This window comes from Chenopodium album, chromosome 14, assembly GCF_948465745.1.
Source record: "Chenopodium album chromosome 14, dcCheAlbu1.1, whole genome shotgun sequence".
Classification (NCBI taxonomy): domain Eukaryota; kingdom Viridiplantae; phylum Streptophyta; class Magnoliopsida; order Caryophyllales; family Amaranthaceae; genus Chenopodium; species Chenopodium album.
In genome coordinates this window covers 48,354,281-48,367,138 of record NC_137847.1, presented here as the reverse complement: position 1 = coordinate 48,367,138, position 12,858 = coordinate 48,354,281, and the positions used below count along the sequence as shown (strand labels likewise).

General features: G+C 35.2%; 2 protein-coding genes across 2 annotated transcripts; both read left to right on the top strand.

Annotated features, from left to right (window-relative positions):
• The first annotated feature begins 258 nt into the window (after positions 1 to 258).
• Positions 259 to 10,169, top strand: LOC145578218 (transcriptional corepressor LEUNIG_HOMOLOG-like). The gene is made up of 14 exons (XM_081635576.1): positions 259 to 357; positions 3,592 to 3,662; positions 3,760 to 3,857; positions 4,633 to 4,748; positions 4,831 to 5,072; positions 5,261 to 5,303; positions 5,381 to 5,456; positions 6,208 to 6,257; positions 6,944 to 7,165; positions 7,717 to 7,858; positions 8,539 to 8,648; positions 8,775 to 8,924; positions 9,760 to 9,915; positions 10,155 to 10,169. Exons 1-14 carry the CDS (start codon positions 259 to 261, stop codon positions 10,167 to 10,169), a joined length of 1,590 nt encoding a protein of 529 aa, XP_081491702.1.
• A 785-nt stretch (positions 10,170 to 10,954) lies between these two features.
• LOC145579399 (transcriptional corepressor LEUNIG-like) lies at positions 10,955 to 12,179 on the top strand. The gene is made up of 3 exons (XM_081636644.1): positions 10,955 to 11,067; positions 11,202 to 11,402; positions 11,762 to 12,179. Exons 1-3 carry the CDS (start codon positions 10,996 to 10,998, stop codon positions 11,906 to 11,908), a joined length of 420 nt encoding a protein of 139 aa, XP_081492770.1. The 5' UTR covers positions 10,955 to 10,995; the 3' UTR covers positions 11,909 to 12,179.
• Positions 12,180 to 12,858: the final 679 nt, after the last annotated feature.

Here is a 12,858-nt window from a genome sequence, read left to right as displayed (position 1 = left end):
TTGTGGAGCTATATAGGTTGTAGCTAATCCAAGTTACATAGCTCTGTAGTTTCAATCCACCCAATACTCATTAAATGATTTGTTTAATATTATTTATTTATGTATTTGTTTGTTGCTATTTTTTATTTTTTTATGGTTTATTTATTATAAAAGGATGTAGCTTACCATTGTAAAGGTTGTAGCTTAAATTATGTAGTTTGGGGATTAATGACGTGGTAACTCAAAACTACATGTACATGTAGCTAGGGGTGTGCAAAAATGGACCTGGACCGGAAAACCGACTGGGATCATACCGGAATTGGACCGGACCGGCCCGGACCGGGGGATTTCGGGTTGGTCTTCGATCCTCACAAATTGGTGATTTCGGGTTTCCGGTCCGGTTCGGGTAAAAACCAGAATATTCCGGTCCGGACCGAAATGAACCGGAAAGTGTATTTTTGTAATTTTTTGGGTGAAAATTTTAAATTTTATGTTTAAATTTCTAAAACATTTAGGTACAAAACTTGTAATTTATATATTCTAGGTGCAAAATAGGAAAGCACGCAAACAAAAACAAGACGTTAAAAATGTATGTATATATTAAGATACTAAAATGCAAGAAAAAAGAAAAGAATATAACCGGGCCATTCCGGTCCAAAACTGGACCGGACCGGAATAAACAGGTTTGGACTGAAACCCGGACCGGTTGATTATGGTCCGGTCCCGGTCCCAAAAAAAAAGTCGATTCCGGGTTCCGATCCATTCCGGATTTGGACCGGTGCATAGCCCTACATGTAGCTAGCCATTGTGGATGCTATGGTGTTCTTTGGTTACATAAAAAAAAAAAAAGAGGAGGAATTGCAAATTTATGTGAAGTGAGAAATAAGGTGTTTGTTTGGTTGACCATAAAAAGGGAAAATATGGAAAATGCAAATTCATTGGAATTTCCAATTCACACAAAACATGGGAATTAAATTACCAAACCCCTTCGATGACTCAAATTCCCATAATTTGTAAATGTCTTCATAATAACCATATAAATTTAACCATTTCCTAAGAAATTTGATATGAAAATTTAATTCCAATGAAATACAAATGCGTATGGGAATTTAATTCCCATGTCAACCAAGCGACACCTTATTAAAGTAAAAACTGATGACATCATCTTTGTACGCTTGTCATTTGTTCATTAAAAAATATCTCTCCAAAATTGCTTATGACGTCATTATTTTTTTTCCTTTCCAACAAAATCCAAATTTAATAAGAAAGATGATTATTTAAATAAAATATATATATGTGAACATCAATTACCAAAAACGCATTAATGACTTTTTTCTTTAAAAAAAGAAACACTTTTTTCGTCTCCCAAACAATTTGATTGTTGGTCACTCCATTTCTCAACTTTTTATTTTCGTTACTCATACAAACAATGAAAAAAAATACTCTTATAAATCAATGTGGCCACACGATGCGACTAACCACACACAAAACTTGCTGTTATTTCTATTTATTTATTTATTTTTTATCTTTATCTTGGCTAGGGTGGCTAATGCGCGCGCCATAGTTAGTTATGTCCAGAAAGCTCTTTCAGTTGGCAACATAATGCCAGAAAATATGCAAACAATATTTTAGGAGTATAAATGTCTACATAAGAGTTAAAATAAGACAAATAACATTAACGAGAGTAAATAAGTAATTAAACATTTTAGAGGATATAATTGTCCAACGTTAAATCATACAAGGAAAAACTTAGAGGCAATACTCAATAGGGGCATATAGGTAAACAAGCATTTTAAGGATATTATAGTCCTCACACTATTCATAAGTGTTTTAGGATACTTTTTAAATGGTAGGGAATTAGGACAAGTAAATAAACATTTTAGAAGATAAAACTGACCAACATTGAATTATTAAATCATACAAGGAAAAACTGAGGGCCTGTTCATATTTACTGAACTGAACTGAGCTGAACTGAACTGAACTGAACTGATTGGAGCTGAACTGAACTGAACTGAACTGATTGGAACTGAACTGAACTGAACTGAACTAAATTGAGCTGAAATGAATATTTTATGTGAGAGGGAAATTAAGAGCTGAACTGAACTGAACTGATTGGAACTGAACTGAACTGAATTGAGCTGAAATGAATATTTTATGTGAGAGGGAAATTAAGAGCTGAACTGAACTGAACTGATTGGAACTGAACTGAATTGAGCTGAAATGAATATTTTATGTGAGAGGGAAATTAAGAGCTGAACTGAACTGAACTGATTGGAACTGAACTGAACTGAACTGATTGGAGCTGAACTGAACTGAACTGAAATTAAGTAAATGTGAACAGGCCCTTAGAGGCAATCAACATCATATCAATAGTGGCATATAGGTAAACATATATTTTAAGGATATTATAGTCCTTACACTATTCATAAGTGTTTTCTCATACTTTTTAAATGGTATAAGTAAGGAAGGAAGGATAGGGATAAGGATATAATTTCAATAGAAAATTAATTTTTATTTAGGAATAAAGTATGTAATTATTATTGATAGTAATAAATATTGAATAGAGACAATCCAGACAAAGAAGCTACACAACTCAACTCTTATACATTTCTTACGGAATACCAATCCATTTGTCTGAATATAATAGTCACATTGTCCCACCCCTCATGCTTCATAATTAAGTAAACAATACATCATACATTAAACATGAAAGCCGTTAATGATAGACTGTCAATAGCTAAACCACCTCTACACTTTCCAAATTCATTCAATCTCCAATAACGACTTTTCTAAACATTGTACGGAGTACAAACCAATATACGTGACAATTATTTCCGACTAGACGCAGGTCATCCCACCACCCACCCCCACTAAAGCCATGTTGTTGTCTATTACTAACAAAGTACTATTCAAACACACACTCCCTTTATTGATGTACTCTCATTAAATTATGCCAATTATCAAACACTCTTACAAGTACTCTTGTTTCATGTACTGATGTACCACACCAATGACACCATTCCCCTAAAAAATTGAATCCATACATTTATACGTCTTAATCAAGAAAAATAAAGTATAGTTGTAGCAAAATCTAGTAATAGAAGCAATTTCAAGGACCCCACAATATATAGAAACTTGTTGCTCCGTACATCAATTACTGCTGCATTGAAAACAAAAGCACTTTGAATCCTTTCTTCTTCTCATCGTTCATGGCACCCAGTGCTGCAGTAGCACAGCAGCAGCGCGCAGTAGCCCAGTAGATGTGCAGCAAACCCCAGCATTGTTGCCTAGATATATACAAGTAGCGTTTTACCTTCTACCCTTTCAATTATTCTTGCAAAATTCCAAAAACCCAATTTTTGATTTTTATTTTTCATTGTTTCTTTTACATGGCACTGTCCCTTTCGTTTTCTCTGATCAGGTACAATTTTCTCTGATTAATTTCAACTGGGTTTTGTCCAATGGGTTGTTTTGTGGTAAAATTGTTGAAATTCTGTGCATTGGCCTTTTTTTTAGTACCCATTTCAGATTATGCTTTGATCGTTTGTTTTTTTGTGTGAAAATTGTTGAAAATCTTTAATTTGTGCATTTTTGGACTTTGAAACTTTTTAGATTGTGAATTTTGGAGTTTGGAGTAAGAAGACGGTGATGGGGTCTAACAATGGTTGGGATGCTGAGGAGATGTGAGTTTTGTAAATTTGTTGCTTGTTGTTCTGATTTTTCTGGGTTTGTGTTTTTTTTCCTGAATTTTGATTGGGGAAATTGTGATTGGTGTTACAGTTTTCATAAGTATTTGTACGATTATATGGTGAAGAAGAACATGCACAAGACTGCTGAGGTGTTCGCAAAAGAGGCAAATGCTGATGTTTGTTCTGTTGGTATGTGGTCCTAATCATAGCTTGCTTGGGGTTTTTTTTCACAATTTTTAACGTTTTCTATTGATTTGGTATTGATGGGTGAACATATGGATTCCTGACTAATTAATGGATTGTGATGCTTGTTTTTGCCGTCGGGAGAGCCACGAAGGATAATGATGTAGAGGGGATTTAGTTTAGGTCTTGGGTCTTGTACCCGAGACTTTAGCCGAATAAGCTAATTGGCATCCACTTTATATGATGCTGATTGATTATTGCTTTAATTTTCATATATTGTTTCTATGTCAGTGGAAAGGCAATGATCAAGGCTTTTCAGAGCGTATGTGGATGCTATTTTTGATGTTTATGCTCATGACTGTGTTGGAAACCTAAATTGTTCATATGCTTCGTTCCTTTTTAAAGGATCCTTGTACTGACATTTGTATCGAGGCGTGAGATACTGATAACGTGAGTTAGGCCAAAACCAGGAAAGATTAAGCAATGTGAATTGTTGAAATCATTCAATATAGTGGTGGTGTGGCCATGTAGGACAATTGTCAGCCGAACTGCAGTAATATAGTGAGGGCTTGTTTTGGTGTATATCTCCTAGTTTTATGCATTTTGAGGTTGAACTCTGTTATGTTTTGTTAATTATCATACTTCTTTGCTGCTTCTTATGAGTTATGACATATTGGGGGTGTTTGTTGACGTTAGCTTCTTGTCAACCTCAACCTATCTTTTAATGTTTCATTTCTCTTTGTTGTCTCTAATAGTTGATGAGTTGGTTTTTCTTTTCAAGTTTCAGCAATTGATTCTCCTCAAGGCTTTTTAGCTGAATGGTGGTCAATCTTTCATGATGTGTATTTCTATATGTATCCTCATCATGCACAAGCTACCGAGACGGTATCAAACAAGGTGATCTGGCAGTATTTTAAAGGAAATCTTGTACTTTGTTTTGTTTCTTATTCTTATCAGTTAAGTCACTTCCAATTTTCAGGGCAAACAAGTATCTGGAACCACTTCACATAGTCCATGTTCTGAGGCATCAAAGTTTGTGATCAATCCACAAAGTTCTGTGCAGCTCCCAATTGGTAGTAATTGTGATAACATATTAACACAACTGTCCCCAAAACCCTGTGGCGGAGCAAATCATAGGCGAATGACTAGAAAAACTGATACAAACTCGCAGATCAATACTGAAACCCGGGCTAGCTCCAAGTTAGCTGGAAACAGTCCAAGGTCAGTTCTGTGGTAGATTGATTTATTTATACTACCCTATGTTTAGCTCTACCTCTTCTGACATTGATTTATAATCTGTTTTGTGAAAATGGTGGCTTGAGCTGCATTGTTATTATGCATTCATAATATTTCCCTTTGCCATTTGCTATGCTCGCTCACATCATTTTCTTGTTCTTATCGTGTCACAGTAACTCTCAGCAAAATTCCCGTAAACAAGTGCAACAGCGGCAAGTAGGTATATGATGTTAGCGTTGAGGTGCCAGTATAATATTTTAGAGTGCTAAACTTCCCTATAATTGTAATCGCAGCAGGATAAAAAACGTGGTGCTAGTCATGGAACCGCTCCCATCAGCTCATCAACACATGCAGAGTCCACAACAATAGGTTAGTTGCTGATGTCATTAATATTTACGTGTTTTCTACTTTTCTTAGTCAGCATCTTTTTAGTGATCTACATTATTGCCACAGGCTTTACTAATTTCTGTTGCTAATTTCCTGTTGTGTCTGTTTGAGTGATGGGAGAGAATAAGTTAAACGTTATTTCACCATTAAGTAGGTTCTGAATTCTTATATGTTATAGCATTGATTATGTCATGGCTATTATTGTTGTAGACTGAGATAATAACTAACTTTGCATCTTCATATTTATGGCTGACTCATGAGTGACTTTGACTGCACCAATGCACCTGTTGATTTCTGAAGAAACTTGATAAATATTTTCATTTTGGTTTCAGTCATAAATTGGAAAGTAAAACATATACTACCTCCGTTTCTTATTATGTGCAACAAAGGGGTATTATTTGTGAGACATAAAATATTCCTTTGTTGCACATAATAAGAAACGGAAGTAGTACTAGAAGTCTACACCTCTAGATCATAAATTATGAGTATAAGCATTGTATTTGAGATAATTGGGATGGTAAATTATGATACTGAAGATGAGTAAACTTTGAACTGCCTGAACTGCCTATATGTTTATGACCCAAGATGGAGCTGGAGAATGTTAGTGGGAGACATAATTGATTAAAGCGTATAGTTATATGTGGTGTCAAAGTATGTTAATAAGTTATATTTTGGTAACTTGTTTATGCAAAATTTAATTTACACTAATCATTATCAATGATAACTCTTGCAGGGTCGGACAGTGCGCTCAACTCTGCACCGCTGAAAGGATGGCCGCTGATGGTGAGTGCCTTATTAGCTCTTTACTGTTTGGAATAGCACCTCTTATGATAACTAGATTGACCTGGTGTAATTGCTCTGGAAATCCTGAATTCCACAGCACCTCATTTTCATTGGTTGATATTAGTGACATTCCTTGGTCTCACTTATAAATATCTGAGGTACAATTGAATTAGGAGTGCAAAACAGGGTCAACAAAATTTTGGTTCTACACTGAAAATCCCACACAAGACATACCTTCACTTTGCTACCATCCCATTGTAATGTTTAGAAAACATAGTAGCCTTAGATGCTTTGGCCTCTATACTAGTTTGGACCAGCTAGGAGCAAGTTTGTTCAATTCTAGGCCTCCCAGAGCACTGCCAACCTGGATCATTTTGTTTATGCCGTTGACATAGTTTGATGTTTTCAAATTTTAAGCAGTCTTTATATATTTGCTTTGATTGTATTGATTTTTCTGTTTCTTGGTCATTTTTAATAAAAATGAACTTTCATTTCCTTGCCAAATTGAAATGCTTTGTCTTCATTATGGAGATTCTATTTCATATTAATTTCTTTAGATCAGGAGAAGACTAGCAGCTTTAGGTAGCAGTAAATTATTCAACCAAATTCAGAATACTATAACAATCCCTCCCCGGTGTCCCTGAATAATTATCTGTTAATCTCATTTGTTTTGATATATTTTGCAGGGCGCTAATCAGGTTTCACCTCGTCTGGGGCATCAGGTGTTAAATTCATATCTGCAGTCAGCCCACAACCAGTCACAGGTTGACATGCCCCTGTCCCAGAGTCAGCAAGAGATCTTTGCTCAGTTTCTGGCAAGTACATCAGCAAAAACATTGCCGTCTTTTCCACTGACTTCTGATTCAGATATGCTTTTGAAAAACGGGATAGACAGGACATATGGCCAGGTCAGTCACTGAGGACGTTTTGATTTATAAGTGAGGAATGTCTGTTTTGATTTATTTCTCTTCACATCCAAATTTCTAAATAGCAAATCAATGATCATTATGAAGTGTGAATTCAAAATGTTAGAAGATGAAGGCATAAGGACTTTGTTATAGCAGCAATGACAATTTAAAGAACAGTATTTGGTGTAAATTTTCGCCAATAGCTGCTTTTTTTTCTATCAGAATGGTTATTTATACCTAGTGCTTGCTAAGAGAAGTGAAATGCCATACTGGACTTTAGCGGAGGAAAGACTTTGGTACTACAACTTCAACTCTAAAACAATGGGTGGTTTTGGTATTCTTCAGAAGTCTTAAGACGTTGGGGACTTGTCTTCTAAATTCTAATTAATAACAGATTTAAACATGAGGAGTTGTTGCTTATGATGCCCAGAGCCATCATATTCGCTAATAAATTTTATATTTAGGCTAGTTTTCCTTGACTTTTTGAGCACTGTATATTGCTTTTTTTGAAGATTTGCTTGTGTACTATATCGTTCTGTGTACTTGTATAGGTTGGCCGAGATAAAGAAGCTAGCGAGATAAATGAAAGTGTTGACATGTACTTTTCACCATATGATGACCATGGTGATTGCACTAATGCTCCATGCATTCTCCATCATTCGTCTGCGTCTTATGTAAAAAGGGGGGATACTGGTAAATGCTATGACTGCCACCTTTTTAATCTTTTAAAAATATTATCGAATCATTTGATTTTTTTTTGCTCTTTTTTTTTTTTTTTTTTTTTTTGCTATGAAAATCAAACAGTCTCTTACCATTACTTCAATATCATCATCCTTAAATAATTTAAACGAAGATCAGGTTATTGTGTCACTATCATAATGGAGCCATATCCTCACCAATACTTAGGGCCTGTTCTGATTTACTGAACTAAACCGATTGCTCAGCTCTGGGCTGCGCTGGGCTGAAATCAATTCTATACCTGTTTCATAGACTTTGCTATGGGTAGATTTTCATTTCTCGAAGCTCTCTAGGCCACACTGCATTTCCTCATAGATTATATGCACATGTAATTATGCATGCACTCTTAAGGCACTGACGATCTTGAATCCATCTTTTAGCTATTTTGTAAAATTATGAATTACTGTAAAGGAAAGCCATGGAAAATTCCTGGATTTTGCCAAATTGTGTCAGGATGTGAAGGTTGGGAGCTTTTTGACAATGTATAATTAATCCTTAGATGCCGATCCTCTCTACTTCTCTAGTATACTACATAACTAGAAAGATGTTAAAAGCTATTAATTTTTTTAAGTATAAATATTAGGGGTATTCTTGGCTCACATTAATTTATGAATTAATGTGTGCATGTTGGACAGGTATTTCTTTGACGGAAGTTGGAAGTCTCCATGCAAGTAAAGCAAAATTATTCTCTTGCAATTTTTCTCCGAATGGAAATTTGCTTGTTTGTGCTGGATATGACAAGAAGGTGAGATGTTATGTATGGTTCATGCATAAAGCGTTAAAAAGAGCTTTTTTTTTTTTTTTTTTTTTTTTTTTTTTTTTTTGCTGTGATTTTTTATTGCCTGTACTAATAAAGTTAAATTTTTTGCAGGCTTTGATCTGGAATATGGATACTTTAGAACACACCAGTTCTTTGGAAACCCATGCTCATCTGATAACTGATGTTCGGTTTCATCCAAGCTCAGAGTTTTTTGCTACCTCTTCTTTTGACAAAACAGTGCAGATATGGGATGTAGCTGGAGTAAGTGCTTATAACCGGTGACAAGTCACCAATTGTGCTCTTCTAAAGTGCTTGTGATGCATATCGTGCATTTCAGCTTCACCAATTTTGTTTTACCCTGTAATTGGTGGCTAATTTTCTGTTTTTCATTGATGTCATGTCTTGATTCAGTTCTAATGTTGTCTTGTTTACTTATTATTTTCTGCTTTACATGAATTTTGCACTAAATACTCAATGTGAAGTGCTTGACTAACTATATGTAGGAACTAAAAGTATCGGCTTTCTAAGTTGACATTGAGGTCTAATATGAATGGAAGCCAATTTCCATATGCATGAGTGTCTTCATTAATTGAGTACTAGAATGAGTCACAAAGAACTCATTCATTTTATTTATTTATTTATTTTTAACTTTAATTAATTGCTATTCATTTTGAAAAACTTCTCTACATCTGCTTGCAATAATAAGCTACTCTCTTCAAGGCTCCTGTTGCTTTCATAGAAGGGCTATTTGTTACCTTGTGGTTCCATGGTTGAACAACAATAAATATGCAAAGCCATTATTAAGCTCTTCTTACTTCTTCTGTGTACAGTGTGTGCCCTTCAGTTAACTGTGTATGGTTAGCCCTTCTTTCGGGCCTCAATTCTTATTTTATGGAAGCTATTTGAAGATGTAGAGGCTAGACAGCTAAATTGCAATTGCTTAACAATAATTTAGTTTATTACAATCCAAATCAGAAAATTATCTCACAAATGTTGTTTTTGTTGGAAATGAATTCTCTTTCTTACCATTCACTTGCTTGGATTGTACTCCATGAACTGAAATATGATTGCTTATTTTTAAATGTCTTTGTTGTAGCCAAGCAAATCATTATTTGCACTAGCTGGGCATAGTGATCATGTGATGTCAGTGGATTTTCACCCAAGACAGATGGATCTTTTGTGCTCAAGTGACAGCAATGATGAGATTCGGTTATGGGATATTAAGGCATGTACTTGTTTGCGAGTCTCCAAGGTAATTTTTTACTGTCTACGTAGGTTCAACAGTATGGGAAGTTACTCCAACAGTCCAATATCTTGATCCTTGTTATTCCGAGTGCACTTATCTTGGCCTCTGGGAGAATGAGAGAATCTAAAATCAACTTAGCCTTAGTTTAATATCTCTAGTTTTGGTATCTGTCGAGTTTTGCTTCATTACTTGGTACTTCCCTGAAAACTTTTTCACCATGGTTCTCTAATATTCTTGATTGGCAGATTGGCAAGGGATAAAATGTGTACATATTGACTTCCTCCACATTGGAAGTCAACTGATAACATGCTCTCACCTCTTTTAGGAATTTCACAATTGTTATGGGAGAGAGAATGAATATCCCAAATACTACCAAGCCTTCGTTTGGGAAAAGTGTTAAGAGAAAATATGTGAGCTTGGAATCAAGGGTTTCCAATTGTTTTGATTCACAAAGTTGGGTTTAGAAGAGGGGACATTTAAACAACTAATGAAGCCTGAGTGGTTAAATCTTGTATGGTTAGATGTTAATAATATTTTAGAGTGCAATGGGAGGGGGGGAAGGCTGAATCATGATTGGAGGGGAGAAGGCTGAATCGTATTAAGATCTAGCGTTGGAGGGGATTCATCCTACAGTCCCCAACACTTGAGGGAGATTGTAATTCTTTTTGCAATTTGAGTAGGCTCTTTATTAATCCATGTCTATTCATGTCTACTCCCTTTGGCCTTGATTCAATTGAACACTTTTCTTTTAAATCTTTTTTTTTTTTTTTTTTTTTTTTTTTTTTTTTTTTTTTGTGGGAAAAGTTACCATTTGTTTTTATTATTTCATATTTCCTCCTCTTGGAAGTTGGAACCCCTATTTATGTTCATTCTTACCTAGTCCTTTCCTTGAAAATAACAACACACTCATCACATCTACTTTTTATAATTAATATAACTAAAGATAACCCAACTACGATTTATCTCTTTGCTTGATTTGGATTTCAGTTACCTACTCATCGACATTGATGCTTAACTTCTTTTCTCTATGGCATTGTGTAGGGAGCAATCAGACAGGTTAGATTCCAACCTCAGTCGGGAAGACTTATGGCCACAGCATCTGGAAATGCTGTCAGCATATTCAATGTTGAGACTGGTGCTTTTGAGTTTGACTTGAAGGTATAACATGAATATAATCTGTCTCATTGATGCTTCTCATCACTCTCTCCTTTTCTGGCTTGCTGCTTCACATACGTTCACCCTTGCTGTACATGGTAATGATGTTTCTTTCCCTTTTTTTTTTGTCAACTAAGGGACATCAATGTGAAGTTCGCTCTATTTGCTGGGATGTGACTGGAAATTACCTAGCCTCTGTTAGTGAAGAAAGTGTGCGGCTGTGGTCAATAGTGTCTGGTGGGAGATGCATTTATGAATTGCTTTCAAAGGGCCACAGCTTTCAGTCATGCACCTTTCACCCAGGAGATCCAATGTTGTTGATCATAGGAAGCTACCAGGTATTGTTACAAATATTTGTTGAAATTTTTGCTAGGCAGGTTTGGAGGGATTTTTTTCCGGAGGTATTTTTGTTGTATTGTTACACAAAGATCCTTGATGGAACAAAATATGCTTGGTGCATGAATCTGCTGTTTGATGAAAATATGCTCATTTTTGTTTATACTCCTTTTCTTGTATGTAGTATATATTGCCAATCCTATATAGGCTGTAGCTGAAAAGTGAATCTTGGGTGCTTGGTTGCAGAATATGAGTTGCTCAATCAAGGGAGTGCACTACTTAAATGAGCCCTAAGCATAAGCACTCTTTCTATGCATTGACAGATTTCTCTGTAATTCTGATTGCTGCTTTTTGGTTGCAGTTCCTTGGTTTGTGGAATCCTACACAAAGCAGCACAATCAACACAATTCAGGCACACAGCGGCCTCATTTCTGCATTGGCAAGCTCGCCTACGACAGGATTGATAGCCTCAGCTAGTCATGACCAGAGTGTTAAGTTATGGAGATAAAGAGCAGACATCGCTACTTTGGAGTTTGTTTTTTGGGTGGTCTACTGTAAATAACAAGGGTTCGTAGCATGGTGATTACTGATTAGTATGACATACTTAAGTTTTTGTTGAAGCAAGTCGAGTAAGGGGGAGGTTGAGTTGTGCTTTTGGAGACTCTCACAACTTGCTGACGTTGCTGTGAAATTTGGAGGTTTAAGGATGGATATACAAAATTTGTAGGAGAACTACAACTAAAATAGAAAAAACTATATATATTACATATATAAATACAGTATAATGTAACCCCCATTCTTTTGTTAAAGGCACAATCGGCTTTTAATCAGTGATGGTTACCTGGAAATTATTTCTTGCTACGGTTTAATTATTCGCTCTTTATTTATTTATTCATAGTTCCTTGTAAATATTTTATTCTCTATGTATTCGTTTAGGAGCATGACTAAGTGAACGAGCTGAGTTGAGTTATGTTTGAACTCATTTAATTTAGTAGAGTTCGAGCTTGACCTTCTAATTGAACTTGAAAACCGTCTCAACTTTAGCTTAATTTTCAACTAGATTAGATCTCATGCAATGCACGGATTTAACAGAATTTTACTATGAATTTTACAATCTTTGAAAAGTTCAAAAGTTATAAAATAATTTACACAAAAGAGAGTTATATTTTCTTTCAATATAAACAAAATTACTTAGTTTTATACCGGTTCTTAATTTAACAAAGACACTAAGGTTGGTAGTCTTGGTACCATGCAATACTCTCTTAATTACAGCTTTTAGTTAGCTAAAATAATTTTAAAAAAATAAATAAATTAGAGAGAATCATAACATTTATAATACGCGTAAAATAACATGATTTTTTTTTTACCAAAGTTATACCTTAGAACAAAGACATCTAGGTTATTGATACAACACTCTTCCCCCCCCCCCCCCCCCCCCCAAATTTAATTAGTTGACAA

Bases quoted from the DNA above. Each gene is read 5' to 3' on its own strand.
- LOC145578218 (XM_081635576.1), top strand. From the start codon at position 259: ATGGACCTGGACCGGAAAACCGACTGGGATCATACCGGAATTGGACCG. The intron at 3,858-4,632 runs GTATGTGGTCCT...TTTCTTTTCAAG, and splicing joins TGCTGATGTTTGTTCTGTTG to TTTCAGCAATTGATTCTCCT. The intron at 5,304-5,380 runs GTAGGTATATGA...TTGTAATCGCAG, and splicing joins AACAAGTGCAACAGCGGCAA to CAGGATAAAAAACGTGGTGC.
- LOC145579399 (XM_081636644.1), top strand. From the start codon at position 10,996: ATGGCCACAGCATCTGGAAATGCTGTCAGCATATTCAATGTTGAGACT. The intron at 11,068-11,201 runs GTATAACATGAA...TTGTCAACTAAG, and splicing joins CTTTTGAGTTTGACTTGAAG to GGACATCAATGTGAAGTTCG. The intron at 11,403-11,761 runs GTATTGTTACAA...TTTTGGTTGCAG, and splicing joins TGATCATAGGAAGCTACCAG to TTCCTTGGTTTGTGGAATCC.